Source organism: Pseudophryne corroboree, chromosome 7 (assembly GCF_028390025.1).
Source record: "Pseudophryne corroboree isolate aPseCor3 chromosome 7, aPseCor3.hap2, whole genome shotgun sequence".
NCBI lineage: Eukaryota > Metazoa > Chordata > Amphibia > Anura > Myobatrachidae > Pseudophryne > Pseudophryne corroboree.
In genome coordinates this window covers 185,077,264-185,099,360 of record NC_086450.1, presented here as the reverse complement: position 1 = coordinate 185,099,360, position 22,097 = coordinate 185,077,264, and the positions used below count along the sequence as shown (strand labels likewise).

The 22,097-nt window shown below is 43.9% G+C and overlaps 1 protein-coding gene across 3 annotated transcripts in view; it reads right to left on the bottom strand.

Annotated features, from left to right (window-relative positions):
- Nucleotides 1-22,097, bottom strand: part of ASIC4 (acid sensing ion channel subunit family member 4) — a 702,581-nt gene that overhangs the window by 14,377 nt on the left and 666,107 nt on the right. For 2 of the 3 annotated variants that reach the window (XM_063933865.1, XM_063933867.1), the window contains exons 2-9: nt 16,895-17,039; nt 14,193-14,320; nt 13,826-13,985; nt 11,708-11,764; nt 10,285-10,438; nt 9,983-10,074; nt 3,397-3,476; nt 3,045-3,149 (exon numbers count right to left, since the gene is read on the bottom strand). In XM_063933865.1, the coding sequence (XP_063789935.1) occupies nt 3,045-3,149; nt 3,397-3,476; nt 9,983-10,074; nt 10,285-10,438; nt 11,708-11,764; nt 13,826-13,985; nt 14,193-14,320; nt 16,895-17,039 (921 nt within the window). Of the gene's footprint in view, nt 1-3,044; nt 3,150-3,396; nt 3,477-9,982; nt 10,075-10,284; nt 10,439-11,707; nt 11,765-13,825; nt 13,986-14,192; nt 14,321-16,894; nt 17,040-19,085; nt 21,720-22,097 lie in introns of those variants that run through there. The other variant, XM_063933866.1, reaches the window with a different exon arrangement.

Sequence of the window (22,097 nt, the reverse complement as noted above, 5' to 3'; positions counted from 1 at the left end):
ATGGGGGAAAAGTCACTCGCTGCTTTTTCTCCCCAAACATAATACCCTTTTTTTGTGGTAACCAGGTTAATGTCAGAAATGTGCAACACATTTTTCATTGCCGTAATCATGCATCGGATGGCCCTAGTGGATTGTATATTTGTCTCATCCTCGTCGACACTGGAGTCCGACTCCGTGTCGACATCTGTGTCTGCCATCTGAGGTAGCGGGTGTTTTTGAGCCCCTGACGGCCTCTGAGATGCCTGGGCAGGCGCGGGCTGAGATGCCGGCTGTCCCAAAGCTGCGTCATCGAACCTTTTATGTAAGGAGTTGACACTGTCGGTTAATACCTTCCACATATCCATCCACTCAGGTGTCGGCCCCGCAGGGGGCGACATCACACTTATCGGCACCTGCTCCGCCTCCACGTAAGCGTCCTCATCAAACATGTCGACACAGTCGTACCGACACACCGCACACACACACAGGGAATGCTCTGACTGAGGACAGGACCCCACAAAGTCCTTTGGGGAGACAGAGAGAGAGTATGCCAGCACACACCACAGCGCTATATAATCAGGGATTTACACTAACAAAAGCGATTTTCCCTATAGCTGCTTTTATATATAGTTTTGTGCCTAAATTTAGTGCCCCCCCTCTCTTTTTTACCCTTGATGTCTGGAAACTGCAGGGGAGAGCCTGGGGAGCTGTCTTCCAGCGGAGCTGTGAAGAGAAAATGTCGCCGGTGTGCTGAGGAAGATAGCCCCGCCCCCTTCTCGGCGGGCTTCTCCCGCTTTTTTATCTGTATAATGGCGGGGGATTATGCACATATACAGCTTAAAAGCTGTATTATGTGTCAATTTGCCATGTAAGGTACTCTAATTGCTGCCCAGGGCGCCCCTCCCCAGCGCCCTGCACCCATCAGTGACCGGAGTGTGTGGTGTGCATAGGGAGCAATTGCGCACAGCTGCAGTGCTGTGCGCTACCTTAATGAAGACCGAAGTCTTCAGCCGCCGATTTCCTCCGGTTTCTTCCGTCTTCTGGCTCTGCAAGGGGGACGGCGGCACGGCTCCAGGAACGGACGATCGAGGTCGGGCCCTGTGTTCGATCCCTCTGGAGCTAATGGTGTCCAGTAGCCTAGAAGCACAAGCTAGCTGCAAGCAGGTAGGTTTGCTTCTCTCCCCTAAGTCCCACGTAGCAGTGAGTCTGTTGCCAGCAGATCTCAATGAAAATAAAAAACCTAAGAAATACTTTTCTTTCTAGGAAGCTCAGGAGAGCCCCTAGAGTGCATCCAGCTCTGGCCGGGCACAGATTCTAACTGAGGTCTGGAGGAGGGGCAGAGAGGGAGGAGCCAGTGCACACCAGATGTAGTACCTAATCTTTTCTTTAGAGTGCCCAGTCTCCTGCGGAGCCCGTCTATTCCCCATGGTCCTTACGGAGTACCCAGCATCCACTAGGACGTCAGAGAAAATAGCAGCGCTAAATACAATTAATACCAGAATGAGATGGATTGTGTGAAAACAGATTAAAACATTTATTATAACTCTGATAAAATAACCATTAAAAATCAGTATGATCACCAACAAGATTAATGAAAGTCAAATAGAAGTGTCCGTTCCTTTTTAGTAATGACTGTACAACAGTATATGCAGACTTAAAAGGCTTAGGAACTGATTGCACAGTCCCAATGAGAAGTTGTTACCGCTTCTTATACCGCTGGAGGGAGAAAGTCCCAAAAGAAATTTCTTCAATTAGGCGCTTGATATCATAGTCTCAATCCTCACCAATATGCGGAGCTTTGCTTGCGGAAAGAGTCCCTGGTAGGCCTGTTGTATCCACCATATTTTGAGTCTGAACGTCCAGTATGGTCCGGGCACTTGTTTTGTAACGAAATGGTCGGTGATCAGGATGGCATCTGACGCGTTTTGCTGCAGGTCCTGCAGCTTTTTTGCAGGACTTGCAGCGAAACGCGTCAGATGCCATCCTGATCACCGACCATTTCGTTACAAAACAAGTGCCCGGACCATACTGGACGTTCAGACTCAACATATGGTGGATACAACAGGCCTACCAGGGACTCTTTCCGCAAGCAAAGCTCCGCATATTGGTGAGGATTGAGACTATGATATCAAGCTCCTAATTGAAGAAATTTCTTTTGGGACTTTCTCCCTCCAGCGGTATAAGAAGCGGTAACAACTTCCCATTGGGACTGTGCAATCAGTTCCTAAGCCTTTTAAGTCTGCATATACTGTTGTCCAGTTATTACTAAAAAGGAACGGACACTTCTATTTGACTTTCATTAATTTTGTTGGTGATCATACTGATTTTTAATGGTTATTTTATCAGAGTTATAATAAATGTTTTAATCTGTTTTCACACAATCCATCTCATTCTAGTATTAACTGTATTTAGCGCTGCTATTTTCTTTATATTGGTTTGTTGGTTTTAGGTAATAGGATTGACTAATCCTATTTTTTAGCAGCAGCATTAGAACATCAACCCTATTTGCGCCAGAGCACTAACCTTGGTTAATTTCTCTTAGGCTGCGGGATAGGTGTGTCAGGGTTAGGCACTGGGGTGGGGGGAGGGGTTAGGCTACAGGGAAAGAGGGGGTTGGTGTTAGGCACTGGAGAGAAGGGTTGGGGATAGACTGTAATGTTGCTCCATCTGATGGAGCACATGACTGCCAGGAACTGGAAGACACCACTGGAGCAGCTGCAGCCGTAGGGAGCATTCAAGTCACTGCTAGTCCACCAGGGATGATACGTCGACATGATAAAATGTCAAAATTTCATCAGTATCTATATGATGAATGTCAACATTATGACTGTCGACATATCATACCACACCCATTAGAGAGAATATTTAGTTATTCACTGCCCCAGTGCAGCATACAATCTATACTCAGTACACACATACAAACTAGGGAAAACATACAAACATCACACAAATAGGGAGTTAGTCAGGAATTTAATTCATGACTTCAGTGTAGTGAGGCAGCATTGCTAACCACTACGCCACCGTGCATTTCTCCATGTAGCACACCTCCACTATAGCTTTCTTACCTGATCATTCAAGTCATCCATCACAAGTGTCGATATGTTTTCTGTAGGCTTCTTGGTGGGAGTTTTCTTTCGCCTAACTAATCGATTCACTTTATCTCGTATCACCTGAGTTCCAGATAAGAGGATACATTAATTCGGAGAACCTTACACATGAACATAACAGAGTGTAGGCTCTATTTATATGATATAGGACTTTTGAAGAATGAGACACATTTCATATGGTATCATACAAAATCCCAGTTTCTATAAGCTTTTTTTTTTTGTGGGATACAAGTTCTGCTTATTGAATATACTCTTTATTTTTTCACTGTAGACACCTGCAACTCTGGAAAGATCAGAGAATAGAACTCACCTCATACAGGTAATCCAGAATCTCCAGAATGGTAAGTATACTGGCTCCTATAAACAGACCCATCTGACCTCCAATGTCTCCTGATAGAGAAGCACAAAAAGAGATATGGGCATACAGTAAGATACAAACACTGTAGAGTAGAATTTAGTAAAGCTCATCTCTACACCTACTACAACCAACACCATCTTGTAGCAATAATGGCCCAAACCGCAAATCTATCACCAATTCTTGCAGGGTCACATAAAGGACCATACGGGCCTGGGGGAGAAAATGTCCAAAGGTTGTGTGTATGTGTGTGTGTGTGTGTGTGTGTGTGTGTGTGTGTGGCCAGTGGCATGTGGGAGTGGTCAGTGCCATGTGGGAGTGTACACCACCTTCACAATCAGCCACAATGTTTCTAATGATGTAAAATTTTAAAAATTGCATTATTTTGTGAGGAAAATAGGACTACAATTTAATGCTTATGATTTATGGCTGATCATGGTGTCAGCTGGGTAGATGGTCATCATACTGATATGATGATGGTCCCATTTTTATGATACGATATGATACATTTATTGGCATTATCAAACAAATTTGACAACGAAATTCAATTTGTACAACCCACCAGACAATGGTAACAATAAAGACATAGTTATAAAAAAAGAGCACACAATAGCACACATATGAGAGATGACACATTATTCCCAATAAGTGTTTATCATGCGCTTCGCAGAAGAAGCTATTCCGTAAACGATTTTACGGGGGCGCGCATTTACCCGTGTTTTTTTCTAGTGGAAATGGACCCCCCTGACAAAATTCCCGGATCAAGTGATCCGGGAATCCTACCCGGGTAGCTTGCCGGGTTGAACACGTGTTCAACCCGGTAAGCTGTGTAGTGTAAACGGAAGCCGTGTCGATGCGACACGGCTCCCGTTCACAGTGTATGGAAGGGCGGAGCTGGGAGATCATGTGATCTCCCACCGCCGCCCCTGCCGCATCAGCAGCAGCGTCACCAACCCGGCAATATGCCGGGTTGGTGAGCTCAGTGTAGAAGTGGACTCGAGCACGGGTCGCAGCCGTGTCAGGCTCCCGGCTGCGACCCGTGCTAGCAAGTGGAAAAGGGGTATTAGAAAGATAAGGCTAGAATCAGACAGTATACTCCTAGCTCTATTTTCCAACCTTGCTGCAAAGAGATCTTTGACAGTCTGCAGCTGCACCCCGATAATTTTACCAGCTGAGCGAACTAAGCGCTCTAACTCTCCTTGCTCACAGGCGGTACAGTTACCGTACCAGTCTGTAATTCCATAAGTGAAACACTCTCAGTTGCACATCCATAAAAATTCCTTAACTTACAGTACCAACAGCCACACCTGCAACTTTAAGACGACGAAGGAAAAATAAGCATTGGTGTACCTTTGTAACTATTGCCTGAGTATTGGTCACCCATGATGAACTGGAGGAAACATGGAGGCTTTCTGCTGTAGTTCCTTTCGCCCATTGTTAATCTGGCCCTGCATACCTGTTATTACACCACAGTTCAGATTTGTTTTAATATAAAAGTGATGTTCTTGAATGCTGACTGTTATACATGGACAGTAAATCAATCCAGCCAGATGGTATATCATGAAGTAATTTGGGAAACCAAAGTACTACCAGGCCCTTCTTGAATAGGGTTATTGTATACAAAATTGTGTGTAATGAAGGTCACTAATAGCAAGTTCTTGTTCAGTATAAAATTCTCCTGGTGGCTTTTTGAGGTATCTAGTAGTTCAAGTGACCTGTTAAACAGATTTTTGAAATGCATATACTGTACAAAGTGAATATTTCATTTAAGGATAACATTTTATATATTGTATATTTGACACATATATTTTATGTAAATATATCCAACTGCATAATCTTATTATTTTTTAAATATAGAAAGCCATTTGTAGATAGCTGGAGTTGCTGTGGAGGGAACTGATTCTCCTTGTCAGCGCTGTGTAGGCAGGAAAATGGCGCTGAACGCTGCTGGTTCCGCTTTGAGGAGAAGCTCCGCCCCCTTAATGGCGCTGTCTTCCCGCTCTTCATCAGATTATACTGGCCTGAGGATTTAGTGCTGGCTGAGATCTGGGGACCCCGACAGGCTTCTGGACCAGTGTAGGGTGTCGCACTGGCTCATGGCGCCCCTCATAGCGCCGCACCATGTACTGCTGAGCCATCCACGGAGCGCAGTTAATACTGCGCTCCCACCATGATGCCGCCATCTTCACACCGACCTCCCGCTTGCTAGGGGGGTCGGTGTCTCACTCGCCACCGATTCTTCAGCTCTGCGAGGGGGTGACGGAATGCTGCTGGGGCGAGCGGTCCCCTGTGGCGGAGAATGATCAGACCCCTCTGGAGCTCAGTGTCCAGTCAGCGGTGACAGTGGCTCAGACCCCGCAGGGCGGACACTGCTCCCCCCCTCAGTCCCTCGCTGCAGGGAAGCTGTTGCAAGCAGGCTCCCTGTAAAATAATAAACTCTAAAAAAAGCTTTTTTCCAGGAAAACTCAGGAGAGCTCCCCTAGCTGTGAACGGTTCCTCCGGTCACATTTTCTAAACTGAGTCTGGTAGGAGGGGCATAGAGGGAGGAGCCAGCCCACACTCTCAAACTCTTAAAATGCCAATGGCTCCTGGTGGACCAATCTATACCCCATGGTACTAATGTGGACCCCAGCATCCTCTAGGACATAAGAGAAAACAGCATGTAAAAGCCATTTGTTAAGGAGCCATAAAACCTGTGTATAAAACTATAAATTATGAGTAAAATGTTTAGTTGCAAATCATAGTAAGAGTCTGTACAACAGGGAAATGGTCCAGTTGTGACACATTCAGAGATCTCTTAAATGGGAGCCCAAAACACTGGAGCTATTTACAAATGCTAATATTAGGAAACATCAGTTACGGAGGTCTCACAGTGACCTGGAGGAACCATGGGAGGAGAGTTCAACAATTTGCCATTTGTACCATCAGCCTATTATTGATTTACAACTTGACGAATCATCATACAGTGTTTTATGCAGGTTTTATGCCTTCATAAACATTGGTTTTCATGTGCAGGTTTTTTTTTTTTTTTAAATAAAATGATAGATTTGCAATTGTGTTATATTTTTATCACATACTGTAGGAGAACATGCCTTTACTGTGGCATTCCTTGGTTAGAGGAGCCAGCAAAACATTATTTTGCTATAAATGACTGTTATTTTCTGTGGATACTTGGGTAATGTTTATTCTTGGGAGACATCTAGACCTTGAGTTGGAAAGCATTGGTATAAGAAGAACGGAATGACTGAGATAGGAATGGATAGGGTTAAACATCCATAGGCTGGGGATGACTCTCTGGGGACATGTGATTAGACATCCAATAGGGATGCAGGGTGGCAGGATCTAGCTGGTCGATATTGCTTGGGAAGAGGAGGAGTCTTCCTCTTTTTCTTGTGCTTCCCACCCTCCCTTCCCTTTTTTGTGGTGGTTGGGGGTGGATCATTGCGTTAGCTGATTGGCGGGAAAGAACGTCAGGTTCATTGTTTTTAGGTCTTATCTAGATGTTTTAATGATTATTTCAGGTTTGGTTGGTACGCTCACCTTAGTTGACTATAGGCATCTGCCTGATCACCTGGTCGGGGACAGCGACACCACCCGGACGGGTGGGTAGTCAAGATATAAGGTTGAGTGGATACCGTTTTGTTGTTTAGACTGAGTTTTAAGTTGGTACAGTTGTACGGGTTGGGGTAGAAGTTAGCCATTCTTTCTTGGCCACCACTATTTAATCTTTATTCAGACATTTTTAGGCCACCACTATTTAATCTTTATTCAGACATTTTTAGTTATAAGTTATTGAATAAATCGGCTAACAATTTCTGCCAAATCTAAGTCTCCGAGTCTTTATTTTAGAGTTAAGTCAAGTGTTAAGGGTTTATGAAAGCGCATGGTTATCCATCAGCCGTTAGGATGTTTATAAACATATTCTAACACACAATAACGAGACGTGTAATAAAGACAGTCCTGGTGCCCCCTTAAGCTAAAGACTTACTAAGACATACAGTATATGTGATTAGAACGGAATGCATATGGTAGACCAGCAGACGGGATGCCGGCTGTCACTATACAGACATCAGCATCCCATCAGCCCGAATCCTAGCTAGGAGGCAACGAGCCCGCTTGGCTCGCCACAGGTTATACTGCCATTCGGGTGGTGGCGTGGACCCACCATGCAAGTGGGAATATGGGGCTGTGTTCGGGATTGCAACTGTCGGCATTTCATCCGCTGTCGGGACTCCAGCGTCGGTATCCTGAACGCTGGGATCCCGACAGCTGGTATATTAACTGCATTCCATTGGGACAACAAAATGTAGTTAATGTCTAAGGGGTGGGTCATAAAGTGGCACTAGATTGGGCTTTGAAATTACATTTTTTACGGCCTTTGATCTTTCACCGTATACATTTCCAGACAGGCTCAATGCCAAATGTAAAATGCGGGCCCACAACTATGTGTGTGCTCAACAAAAATTTCAGCGCAGATGAGAACCACAAAGGCTTTGTACCTCCCTATTTTTGTACCTTTGTTAATGATCTTTGGTGCCTGGAGCCATCACTATTTATATGATAGCATGCTACTGAATCTGCCATATCTATGGATTTAGATGAGCACACTTTAGTATGTAAATAGCAGATAGCCGATATGGCCAGCTTAACCATACTTGGAAGAAAATCCTAGATGATGTTTGAGCACATTTTTATATACTATTACGAAAATGATAATCTATAGCTGCAGGTACAAATGAATAACTACTGCATCACAGTATGGTTAACAGATGTTCTCTACTGAACCACTAAGTTGGGTAGTAGGTAGAACATCCAGATGCATCATGAGAACATAGCAATAGGGAACTTCATTTGAATGATTTTTCACCACACCCAATGAAATCCAGTCCAACTATATTGCACCTTTCATTGGAGTGGTAATTTATTCTACCCAATACAATGGTTGCTCAGTCAAGTCAATCAACCAAAGTCACCCAAATGTGGGTAGTATGGGCAACAGTAGCAGTGTAAGATTTCAATGGACAGGACTCTTCCTTAGGGGCCTATTCATTATTGAGGGACAATTGGCCGCCAATAATTAAGTTTTCAACTTTCTGTGAGTTGTGGCAGTTGCGGGATAGCTGCTCTGAAAAGCCAATGTCTCGTGAATCCTATGTATCTCCTATACTTTAATTTCTAATTACTAGTCAGGCAGTGTAAATATACATTCATGAACCAGGGAAGGCTGCTGGTGTGACACTCTGACATGGATGTCCTATTAACTTGGATTTATGGGGATATATGTGGCTATATAGGTACCATCACCCATGTACTGGAGACAGCCTGGGCGAGACACCTAAATTTTCCCTAAAAGGAACCCTCACTTCTCACTAGCCGGCACAGTGCAGCTTCCCCTTGCTTAGGTTGCTAGGTAATGCCAGCAATCAAAGGACCGCAACTTGTGGAGCGGTAGGACCCAGATGCAGACTACAACAAATCTGAACTATCACCTACATGCTGTTCTCTGCTATAGGATTTACACTGCTTATCTCTGCATGCTGCTTTCTACTGCAATAGAACTGAACTGTACTGTATAACTGTCACACTTATAAAGAGCTTCACTGCATTGTTCTGCCTCTTAATCCGCTTTACCTTCGATATGGACCTGCTGTAACAGCAGTTATCCCCTTAAGTCGCAGACTACAGCCAATTGGAACATTTAAATATTTAAGGGTTTTATTCTTACTTGCTAAAGGGCCTATAGTGGACAGAGCAGACTTTTATCTGGAAGGGCCCCAGATATAGGGACTGAGCTATAGAGAGCTCTAGACCCTACCTGGTGGGCATTTAGAACATTGCAAAGAACTATTCATTAACAGTGCTTAGTGTTCCACCCTGTGGACAGTTTAGGGTACTACAGCATCATTCTTATTGGATGTATATCTCGCCTGCTTTGTTGTGATTATTGTTATGTAATGTTATGTCACCAATTCTTGCAAAGCTTAACCAAGTTAAACTCGCAGTGGTGACTTGTTATTCTTCCTATCAAATAAATCTTTCTGTCACCTTCCTAATGCGAGGTGACTATTATATTGGGTCCCCTGGGGTTGGAGTTCCTCATCCCACTGCCTAGGGTTCCAGCAGTGAGATCTGGTCCAGGAAGTGATCCCAGGTGTAGGATCCATGTACCTGCACCTGCACAAAAACATCCACAGTACTTACCTGTTAAACTGGAGGCAGAGGGATCTGACTGGGCATTCAGGGAATCTTTCCAGTAGGATGGAGTGGACCTCTGGGAACTAACTAGATGGTGTCAATGATGCCTTTGCCTTTTCAGCGATTGCTGCTTTTAAACATATAGTCAGACTCTCCAGAATTAGAGCAAAATGAAGTAGATAGCCATATTTTATAGACTTGTCTACTCCTTTAGACACATATGAGTGTATCAGAGCCTAAAATAGTTGCAGCTGTTCCTTCACGACATTCCGACCAGATCTTGCACTGTGGTAATCATGATCCTGACAGCTGCCTCTATATCATCTATGAAGTGTGCACCACTCACCCAACAAGCTGGCCAGGTCATATGCCTTCTTCTGTTCTACTGTTCCATAGTTCAGAGCTTCAAAGAAGATATCAAGAACTAAGAAGTTGTCTCTGCAGGGTGAAAAGCGAATAAAAAGTCCTTAGTGTGAGTTGTTGCTGTTATTAAGTTGATCTTTATATTTGTTTATATGGCACACTCCACGTATGCTGATAGAGGGATTCAAAAAGCAATTTCAGCTAGTGTTAATGATATTTATATAATCAGCCTTTTAACATCTGATTTATGACTTCTGGTGCAGATGTGCTGTATTCATCACTCACCTAATGTATGTCTCATTCTTGTTGTACTTTTTAGCCAGGTAGCGGGCAGATCCTTTGTTGGGAATCCGAACCATGGAGATCTCTTTACCATAGCGAGTCAGGTTACAGGGTGTGGGACAAGAGCACTTGTCACTGGTGTTTTCCACTAGGGTATCTGCAAAGGGAAGAAGAAAGCATTCAGTTGGCAGAGGGAAATTTAAGATATGGACATAGGCTCTTATTCAGCATCAGTTGCAAATGCGAATAATCGAGCAATGAGCGATTATCGGCACACAACCAGGAAGGAAGGATGCGGCTGCAAGATGATTGTCAGCGGCGGCCGTTCGTGGGGCAGCAACGTGGCTTGGGGGGGGCAGGGTGGATCGAATGGGGGCGTGTTGTTACCGGTTTCAGGGCGACTGCGAGACTTACACTCAGTCGCTCTGATTAAAAAAATTGCGGATAATAGTCTTACAGCGCAGTTGCGTTTGTAGCTATGCGCTGTTGTGTTTGTTGCTATGCGTGCAATGAGAGTGGGCTAGATTTGTGATGGGGTTGTAGTATACACAGATGTGATTGTGGGTTTGGCTAGACGTCTTTGCAGATTTGCGATCGTAATCAGTGAGCATTCATTCACAAATGCTCATAGACTGTAAGCCCATAGACTGTAGATGGAACTGTTAATTATACCTGTTCAGTCTGTTTAATAACACTAGGAATATTCGCAAGATTATGACTAATTAGTTGTGTTTAACCCAACACGATTTTTAAAAGGGAAGGTTGTTATTTCAACGATTTTACATTTAAAATTTATTTAAAATTAATTCCACAAAACGGTTACGAATATTGTTAGGAAAATAAGACGGAATGCAAGTTCACTCGTCATGGCCGAGGTGCAGTCAAACTGAACATGAGAATAGATGCCCGCATGTAATCAGTAAGTCAGTATGCAGTGTGGCTGACTTCAGCGTCTTCTGAGTCCCTTAAGTGTTACGTCACATGCAGGATTCTTAAGGGAGCTGAGAGCTGCTCTATTTGTTCCCTGCTTACTGCAGCAGCCTTGTCCAGACCTCAGAGGAACACAAGGCTGTCTCTGCAAAGTCACCAGGAACCCACCAGGACTCACACATAAGTAGCAGTAGTGGGCGCACTGTGGCATATGAGGGACACTGTATGGCATAATAGGGGGGCATTTTGGCATATTTGGGACACTGTGGCTTAATAGTTGGACACTATGTGGGATAATATTGGGGCACCACTGTGTGGCATAATCGGGGGCGCTATGTGGCATTATGTAATTTTTTTGGTAGGGCCCCTCACAAATGAGTTGCCATGTGGATCACACAATCCTTAATCCGACCCTGTAAAGTGTGTTGTGAAATACAAATCAGAAAAAACCTGTAGAGACACAAAAGCAGGCTCCTGAGAATGAGTAATGCCGTACCTAACGTGATGTCAGCGCAGTCGATGTACAGATTAGGGGAGCAGATGGTCTCGTTTCCTGGGAAAGACATTCCAATGACAGAGTTTTAATGAGACAGGTAAACATTACACACACATAGGTATTCATTCTTAGGGTGTATTTCTCTGTAATATGTACAACATTACTATATTTTTGTTGTGTTCAAAGATACATTGGACCTCATTTAAGGTGGAGCACAAAACCCTTATTGGTGGCACTGGGCTACTTTATTTTCAAAAGAGTTTGCAAATCAGAATGGTGTATTGGCAATTTGGCAGGACTTTGCAGCTGGGCATTGGCACAAAAGGGAAAGGTTACTGTACTTCAATGAAAGGGCTTGTTTTAAAAGTGTAGCAGGATGGAATTTTGGTGTATGAACCTTTGGATATTAGGCATTCTCCTTTAAATGCTATGGATGGACCATCTCGAAACATGACGGGAAACCCAGGCGTGTATCTACCACTCTTCATAAATGAGGTCCATTGCATCGGGAATATATCATTTTGATATCTATATATGGTCGATTAATTCTTGTTTGCAATAGCAACACTGCCACCTTCATGTTCTAGTAGTAAATATACACAAACTATTCCTAATATACTGTACTACCTGTTCTACCCGTTCTTTGCATGGGAGTTTCTGATTTTAACGGTTGTAAATTTAACTGAGTGTAAAAAATTTGGTAAATCTATAGAGATGTAAATCTGAGACGTCTTAATGTAAGTAAATATTAATCCATGGTTCTTGGCGTTACCTGAGGAGCACCCGTAGCAGATACGGCAAAAAGTGACAGGAACATTTTTGTAACCTCAAGTACCATAAACAGGTCATGTTTTCTAGATCTTTTCAACCATGCACAGGTGAGTTCACCTATTTCGCTGGGTCAGTATTATGCCACCTGTTTCCACAGACAGGATTCCTCTAAACATGACCTGTTTGGAAAACTTGAGGGTTAAAATTGAGGACCACTGCTTTAAATGATGGTCAATAAGATCTTCTGCATGGAAACTGCTAGAATGAACTGGGTACATGGACTGTCAGACAGTAGATAGATAGATTAAATAGATAGATAGATAGATAGATAGATAGATAGATAGATAGATAGATAGATAGATAGATAGATAGATAGATAGATAGATAGATAAATGAGGCTGTTCCTGGGTGACTAGCCTCCACATCTGTGATCCCCTCAATGTTTCCCCTTATGCTGCTTACTTCAATTACCGTAGGACAGTGGTTCCCAAACATTTTACAAGCACGGCGCCCTAGAGCATCAGAATTGTTTTCATGGCACCCCTAGGTCAAAGGTTTCTTATTGATAAATTAAGAAAGAAATATTAAATTAAGTAAATTGTGCTTATATGTCACCCTTAGGGTCAATTGTGTGTGTTGAGGGACAGGATTTGCCTCTGTTTGTCCAAACATGTTATGATTGGCAGCCCCCAGCACTGGCTTTGCCTATTACATTAACCATAAATCATTTTAATTGATCCTGGACCACCAACCCGAGGCACCCCTGCAAGTGTCCTGAGGCACCCCAGGGTGCCACGGCACACAGTTTGGGAACCACTGCCGTAGGACATGAATTCCTATCAAATTACAATATGTAATTACTTTACAGAGCTCTGTCAGCACTGCCAATGTGGTTTTTTATCACTACACTGTTTTGTATTGATGTACACTATGGGTATAATTTTATCCTTAGGGTGTACAAAATGGTGTGCTAACTGCGAGTCACAGGCTGCTGCAACCGCATTAGCGTCTGTCGTCATAGGTGCACCAAGTCTTTCCTCTGGTGTACAGCCTTGTGTCGCTACAATTGGATACGTCATTGAAACTTGCATAAGCCCCATGGTAAGTGCAGGTTTTCCATAGAAGTATTGCAGAACCATTGTCTGCTTGCATCCAGCATTGACACCACCTCTCATTTCTGCACATGGACTAGCTCTCCACTACACACCAATCCATAATTGCACAGTGTTGTTATACATTTGTAATACATTAGTTTTTAGCAATAAAGACACTTTTGTGTTATGTAATTGCAGAGAAGTAGCTTGTAAGACATGTGGAAACAGCGTAGCCAATGAAAGGTGGCAATACCTGGCATATGGACCATGCGACAAGCGCAGCTCCTCACTACCGCCTGTTTCTCACACTGCAGACGGCAGGCAGAGATGCTGTATTTGCTGTAACCCGGCAGGAATTCATCTCCCGGCATAGTAGCTCTGCAGGTACCCCAAGGCTGCGGTAAATATGTCAGCTGTTGGTCAAAGAAGGCAAAAACATTTATGGTACTGTATATTGTAGCTGAGGATTGGATCCAAAGAGAATGTGTAACATCTGTATATTTTGGGTTTGAATAATTTATCTCCATTAAATAATTAATCTTCGAGAGGTATGTGTCCATTTTCTGTCTGCTATAGGTTTCCCATTTATACAGAATAAAGTATAGAGTAATAGTATATACCCGCTGCTCCTGGCACGAAACGAAGGTCTGGAATCCAGGGGACACTCCAAACCCCAGCTGGTGGATATATGGGGGTTCGTCTTGGCTGTGTATCTGAACTCTGATGCCCGCTTCAAATGAGGTTTCATCTAAAGAAGCAAAGAGACAACAGTCATTCTGGTTAGAGCACTAATTATACCTGCCTTGTGGTTACATTTAGAATTCTAATGTTTATTGGACACTTCTGGACAATTTGTGTTATTGTAATTACTGGATGTACTTGTACAGTTATAAATTATTCATCTGTAAAATCACGGTGAACCAAGTTTTAACCCCTTTGGGTGTAAACATATCTCTCCGTAAGCGCGGCACAGGCTGCAGTTTTTTTTTCTAATTCACATTCAGTTCTTCAGCACAAATGTGAGAGGCGCATGGTGCCTACGTATCCAGATGGCAGTCAGTGACTGGGGGATGTAACGTTAGCAGTGAGATTCTAGGATTCATTTATAGTGGCTGTTTTGTTTGCGGGCAGCCAGAGACCATTTCTCTTCCCTAAAAATTACTAGGGGCTTTAGTTACGAAGTGGTGGCTTTTGCAAGCAACTGCTTCCTGGTGTGTTGGAGGCAGAGCCGATGACAGCTCTGACACTCCCAGGCACTGTAGGGGACATAGAAAGACCATGTTAGAAAAGATTAATTGTGACGCTACACAACACACATGGGGACGACATCGCAGCTCATCCAGGGGCAGAACCAGGGCACCCCCACAAGTTTGGGCCCCGGTAATTAGTTAGTAGTACCCTCCTCCTCTCTTGACGCCACAAGGTGGAGAGGAACATTTAAAACGGCTCTCAGTCAGAGTAAGGCACGCAGACATTAATTAAGCTAAATGGAAAGATTACCTTGTATGGGTCATTAATCATAAATAAAAAGCTGTAAGGTATGTAAAATCCAACAAATCCTTTCTGTATAACATACAATAGACAGTGAACTGGATTGCTGATATGGCACAATAAGGGCCTAATTCATATTGTATGTGTAAACCTGATGGTATTTATTTATTTATTTATTTATTTATTACCAGTTACTTATATAGCGCACACATATTCCGCAGCGCTTTACAGATATATATTTGGCCATTCACATCAGTCCCTGCCCCAGTGGAGCTTACACTCTATATTCCCTATCACATGTTCACGCACACACATTCACACTAGGGTAATTTTGTTGGGAGCCAATTAACCTACCGGGAGTACCCGGAGGAAACCCACGCAAGCACGGGGAGAATATACAAACTCCACACAGTTAGGGCCATGGTAGGAATTGAACCCATGACCTCAGTGCTGTGAGGCAGTAATGCTAACCATTACACCATCCGTACTGCCCATACTTACAAATCTGATGGTGTGGGTTCTGCGCATGTGCAAAATGGGTCTTGCGATATCACTCGTAGACCCCTGTCAGCCACATTTATTGTCGCACTAGTTTTCAAGGTGTGACGGGTCTGGGGTCTGCGTCGTCGGACACAGTTACTGGACTCAGGTGCCCGGATCGAATGGCCAGCCTGAGCAAGCTTCAGCTGACCGGTGCCTAAAAACATTGCGAGTAGCGCACGATTGTTGCAATGTTGATCCAAGGCTGGGTCCTTAGACACAACACTCTGATCTTGCAAATGCTGACAGGCGACTTCTATCTCCTACAGACGCCTCCTGTTGCATCTGAATTTTAATTACACGGAATTGCACAGTTGCTTCCTTGCAATTCCATACAAACGTGAATCAGGCCCTAAGTCGTGTTTCATATGGAGTGGCCGTCGTGCCAATAACAGTGTTCTTTTTCATTACTGTATATGAAGTAGGGGGAACTTTGTATAGTATTGTGTATTCTTTTTATAAGATTGTGTGTTTTGCGTTCAATATCAGAAGCAAAGCTGTGTTTACGCAGATCGTCTGCACATGCGCAGTGTTTACATTGAATGCACGTGGGCCGTCATGATGCGATCGCACTTTGATTGATAGCGGTGGCCGATGAGGGGGGGGGGCAGCGATGTGGCGTTAGGGGGAAGTGGTCTGGACAACGCAGGTGTAACCGAACCGTTGTAGGGTGAAAAAATGGCGCTGGTGCACCTGCATATGCAGCCAGGTGATTGCAGCGCTAGGCGTTGCTTCTCATGCTGGATGACTTTACCCTGTGCTGGGCGGCTCCAGCATGCGATTTTTTCAGTAGCATATTTTCCAATTTAGCAGAATCTGCTACTGAAGCTGAATGTAGTGTTGGGTGTAATACATGTGAATACTGGATAGTGTTGAGTATACTAGAGTATACTACAGGTGGATGATATATATATATATATATATATATATATATATTGTGTATTCTACAAATAAACTTTGTACAGAGCTGTATATGCTACAAATAAACACTAATACTGCATGAGACATTGCATTGTATAGCGTTGCATAAACTGCGGGACATGTGAACATTGTATAGTGTCATGTATGTTAAAGGTGACAGTTGTATAGTGTTGTGAATGTGCATTCTAAAGGTCAACATTGTATAGTGCTGTGTGTAGTAGAGGTGGACACTAGATAGTGTTGTGTCTACAACAGATGAATGTTGTATAGTGTTGTAGTGTATTCTACAGGTGAACATCCATAGCATTGTGTGTGCTAAAGTTGATCTTTGTGTTGCATTTTGTCAGATCGAAGGTAAAGTGTTATTTACTGGTCTCTCTCCAGATAGGTAAGTATTCCTCCTGCTGAATGTCCAGCATGATCTCCAGGCCATTCCCCATGCCACTTTGCCGGGTCACTTTTGGGTTGTTCTTATCAGCGTTGAAGGTGTAACATTTCCCATACCTTGTGTATACCTGTGAAGTAGAGGAGACACAATAAGCACACAACTGCCAGTATATAGAGTTCTGGGTTTGCACATATTTCAGTGGAGTTACACTTAACATTTGTTAGAAACTAGACAATTTATAGACACAGTATACAATGTAATATTAAACACAACTTACAAAAGCAGGACTTTAGGTCTAAAAGGACAGTTGGTAGGTATAGCGTAATACAGAGATTACTATACGATGGCCTCATTATTTATTAGTGGCTGATAATGCTTCTGACTTGCAGTCAGAAGTCAAATAGACTTTCACCGATACCAACTAAACTGGTGCTTCTGCTAACTTCTCTACCTTGTGTTCCCCGAATGTACCTCTTAGAATGTAACCTCATCTGTGTGGGGTCATCTTTACCTTCTGTTTCAGGTTATGGTATGTGATTTACTTGTATCATGATACTCATAATGTACAGCGCTGTGTAATATGATGGTACTATATAAATGAAGCATAATAATGATGCATTGCCAGTATACTAGGCACAGCACAGTGTAAAGAAAGCATGATTTAAGGAGAGTCCAAAATTTGGGGGGAGAGGCACCCAATGAAGTGGGCAAATCCCTTGTATCCCACCTGCCGACCATGAAGTAGACAGTAAGCAGGTGTTATTGATGTGATTCGCTGTGCATTGTGCCATTGCGGCCTCGCCCCCTGCATTGTTCCGCCCCTGTCCTGCCCATGAAAAATCAGGAAAATCAGCAAAACACAGGAGTAGCGCTGTGTTGATGCAATTCATGATGCTTCGCCCTAGGGATGGCTGTCGACACCACACCCATTGATGATTGTCCTCCATGAGTATTGTAGATGAAACCATTGATGGTTAGGAACTACGTTATTATCTACCATCGATGGTTCCCACTATCGAATAGTCATGCATTCACAGAAGAGGCTTTGATGGAGAAAGAGTCAGCCAGCAAATGTTTCCTGTGACCATGTGTGGCGTGGTGGCTCCCTGCTCACTAAGCAGCTGAGGGAGGGTACAGAGCTGACAACACACGCCCACATAGGGAGGGCAAATGGCACGTAACCATCTATAAAGATAGATACAATGGGCAGGGAAGGGCGGGGCTGCTGAGTGCCGACTGATAGACGACAGCTGACATGTCTGCTACGGCTGCTGGTGGCTCTGCTGCCATGACTGTGTCATTAAACACTCGTCTGAAGAAGAAAACTGTCAGCATGTAGCGTGGCTGTGGCAGGCAGCACTAGTGAGAAGTGAGTGAGTGGAAAACCATCTGGTTCTGTGCCATCAATGGTAAAAATGAATTGACATCGGACATAATCAATCAATGATTTTGAAACATTGATGGTCGACGGCCACCCTTACTTCACCCCCATCCCACCCACCTGCCTCCTCTCCTTGACTGAAATTTGCCAAAATCAGCAAGTATGATATATAACAGTTAGCGATAAGAATCATGAGATGTATACACTAGGACAGGGGAAGGCAACATGCAACTTTCCAGCTGTTGTGATACTACACACCCCGGTATACCTAGTCCGAGCCATGATGGGATGTGTAGTTCCACAACAGCTTGATAGCTATGTGCTGCTAACCTCAGCAGCCAGGGAACACAAAGTATAGTTTCTTAATCTCTCAAAGCTTTACTGTTATCCCCTAAATGCTGATATTCTCTCTGTTCTTTATCATGTTGATAAGTATTAAATTCACAATTACATAATACAATATAACCAGTAAATGCCAAATAGGTCATCTTTGTGTCACGGTCATTTTTCTCCCCATGAAAGTGAAATAATGTACCTCTATTTTGCATGGTGAGATACGGAATCCGTGCAGAATATGAGTTAATGACCATTCTAAGACCATTCTTTCCATTTAAATGCATCATAGCAAAGCAGTAAAGTATATTCTATAGCAGTTATGTTTAGAAGCTCTTAATGCTAAAAAAATGACTAACATTATTAATGATATTGCTTTGGAAATAAAATATAAAGCTTCTGAATAGATGAGTGGAAGAAAGATAGAAAGCCACCTATGACTAACTGTGTCTGACTCACGGGGGTAAAATCTTGGCTAGAGCAGTTGTGTCCACGGAAGTTGCATTTGACCGTCATGCCATCTAAGTAGTTCACGTCTTCAGTGGGTAAGACATTAAGTAGGGTCAGAGGGTGAATCTTAATTGTTGATTCACCCACATGAGGGTATTGGGTCAACCAATTCCTTTGCCAGACTCTACAGATGGTGACTGCAGGAAACTTCAGCTCTCTTGCCCAGATCATCTTGAAATTAGAGGTGGTCGGATAAGACAATAGGTAGTTAACATGTTCCAGTGAGTAGGTGATCAGAAGACTGAGTGCGGCAATGAAGGCTGCCATCCAGAATAAGCGATGAAAGTAGGAGAATGTAGACAGCAGGTGATTCAGTCCATGAATTTTGGTGCTTTCCAGAAATTTATCTGTCACTCTTCTAGTGTCTGAGTCTGGGTGTTTCTCCATATGGGAAGCAAGGGCTTTTTCTGCAGATACCCAAGGAAGAACAGACACAGCTATCTTCTCTACTGTTCACTGGCAAGATGATATAATACAAGGAGTAAGGCAGCACTGACAATAGGGCAGAGAGATTACAGGCAGGACGCTTTCCTCACCACTCCTGGTTTTATTTCACTTTCCAGATCTTCAGTTTATTTTCTGAGCAGTGATGGAAATTACAAGTCTCTGACCATCCTCAGCTCACTGTCTGCAGTGATCCCAGGAGGGAGTGGAACTGGGTATGCTCCAAATATTTTATGCTAAGCTGTAATAACCACAACGGAAGTTTGCAAAAAATGATCTAATATTGGGGGTCATTCCGAGTTGTTCGCTCGTTGCCGATTTTTGCTATATTGCGATTAGTCGCTTACTGCGCATGCGCAAGGTTCGCAGAGCGCATGCGCTTAGTTATTTTACACAAAAGTTAGGTATTTTACTCACGGCATAACGAGGATTTTTCATCGTTCTGGTGATCGTACTGTGATTGACAGGAAGTGGGTGTTTCTGGGCGGAAACTTGCCGTTTTCTGGGCGGGTGTGAAAAACGCTGGCGTTTCTGGGAAAAACTCAGGAGTGTCTGCAGAAACGGGGGAGTGTCTGGGCGAATGCTGGGTGTGTTTGTGACGTCAAACCAGGAACGAAACTGACTGAACTGATCGCAGTGGCAGAGTAAGTGTCGAGCTACTCAGAAACTGCTAAGAAATTTCTATTCGCAATTTTGCGAATCTTTCGTTCGCAATTCTGCTATGCTAAGATACACTCCCAGAGGGCGGCGGCTTAGCGTGTGCAATGCTGCTAAAAGCAGCTAGCGAGCGAACAACTCGGAATGAGGGCCATTATACTTAACCTGGTAATCTAACATTTATATAACATCAACATCCTGTGCAGATCTAGTTTCCCTTCCACAAACAAACATCAAGTCCATGGGATGGATCCAGAGACCAAGTGGGACCCCACATGTTAGACTTATGCTGGGCATACACCTTCAGACTAATATGTCTATCAGACCGACACACCAATTATCTGACATGTTGACAACTACCAATATCATTGCCATGTACTGTCAGATTATGGCACAAGCCTGGATGCTTTCAGCATGTCAGATAGTCAGGGATGGATAGAGCCGCAGGGAGTACAGGACAGTTCCCACTGGGACAGCTCCATGTCCCCCACAGTGGCTTGCCACAGTCCCTGCCTCTAACCCCTCCCCCCAGAAAGATTTATACTGGTTGGCGCACTATCAAGTTGATGTTAGCTTGGGATGCAAGGCAGGTATGCACTTCTGGGATTTGTGTTCCACTGTGGAGTGCAAACCAGACGCTGTCATCTGTTCTGGCTTGCAGGCAGTTTCAGGTGCCATTAGCCGGGAGATGGACCACCTGGTATCCCTGCTCTATGACAGGGAAGTCCAAAATCTGTCCCATGGGCTGGACACGGCCTGCAAGGCAATTGGGTCCAGACCGATTCATCCTGTAGTACTTGTGCTGGGAACTGAATAGCCGAATACACATCGCTCTTGGGGGTGGAGCCAAGCATATCGGCAAGCACTGCAGACAGGTCAGTATTCAGTGGGGTGCAGGAGCAATTCGTGTATGTTTTATTTTTTTCCTGTGGGGCCAATGGGTTTTATTTTTTTCTGTGGGGGCTAATGTGTTTTATTTTTGCCTGTCGGGACAATGAGCCTAATTCAGATGCCAAAGGATCTGAGGCACATGATGCAAAGTACCGATGTTTGTCCTGCAACGTTGGACACACTACAGCTGCAGACATCAGTAGAATGATAGTCTACAGCCACTTATGGGCAGTGATGGCAGCCATTTCTGTTTTGGGGGAGTGCTGAGGCCAGGATCTCCATTGGATGACAGATTTTCTGGCCTCCTGGTGGGAGCTGCAGCGGCTGATTTGCACGACCCCACGGGTAACGTAGCCAGCTGATGGTGTCACAGGTGATCAGATGCTGTTAGGGTCTCCTGCTCTGTGCTGCCACGTCGTCATGGCAACCGGGAGACAAGTGCTAGCGGAGTAACCTGAGCGTAGCTGATACTCCGGTTCGGGTCTGTCTGTGAGTTCATTTGTTTTGCATCCCTCTCCGTTCAGACTAGTGATGAGCACCGGAAATTTTTCGGGTTTTGTGTATTGATTTTGGGTTCGGTTCCGCGGCCGTGTTTTGGGTTCGAACGCGTTTTGGCAAAACCTCACCGAATTTTTTTTGTCGGATTCGGGTGTGTTTTGGATTCGTTTTTTTTTTTCAAAAACCCCTAAAAAACAGCTTAAATCATAGAATTTGGGGGTCATTTTGATCCCAAAGTATTATTAACCTCAATAACCATTATTTCCACTCATTTTCAGTCTATTCTGAACACCTCACACCTCACAATATTATTTTTAGTCCTAAAATTTGCACCGAGGTCGCTGGATGACTAAGCTCAGCGACCCAAGTGGCCGACACAAACACCTGGCCCATCTAGGAGTGGCACTGCAGTGTCACGCAGGATGGCCCTTCCAAAAAACACTCCCCAAACAACACATGACGCAAAGAAAA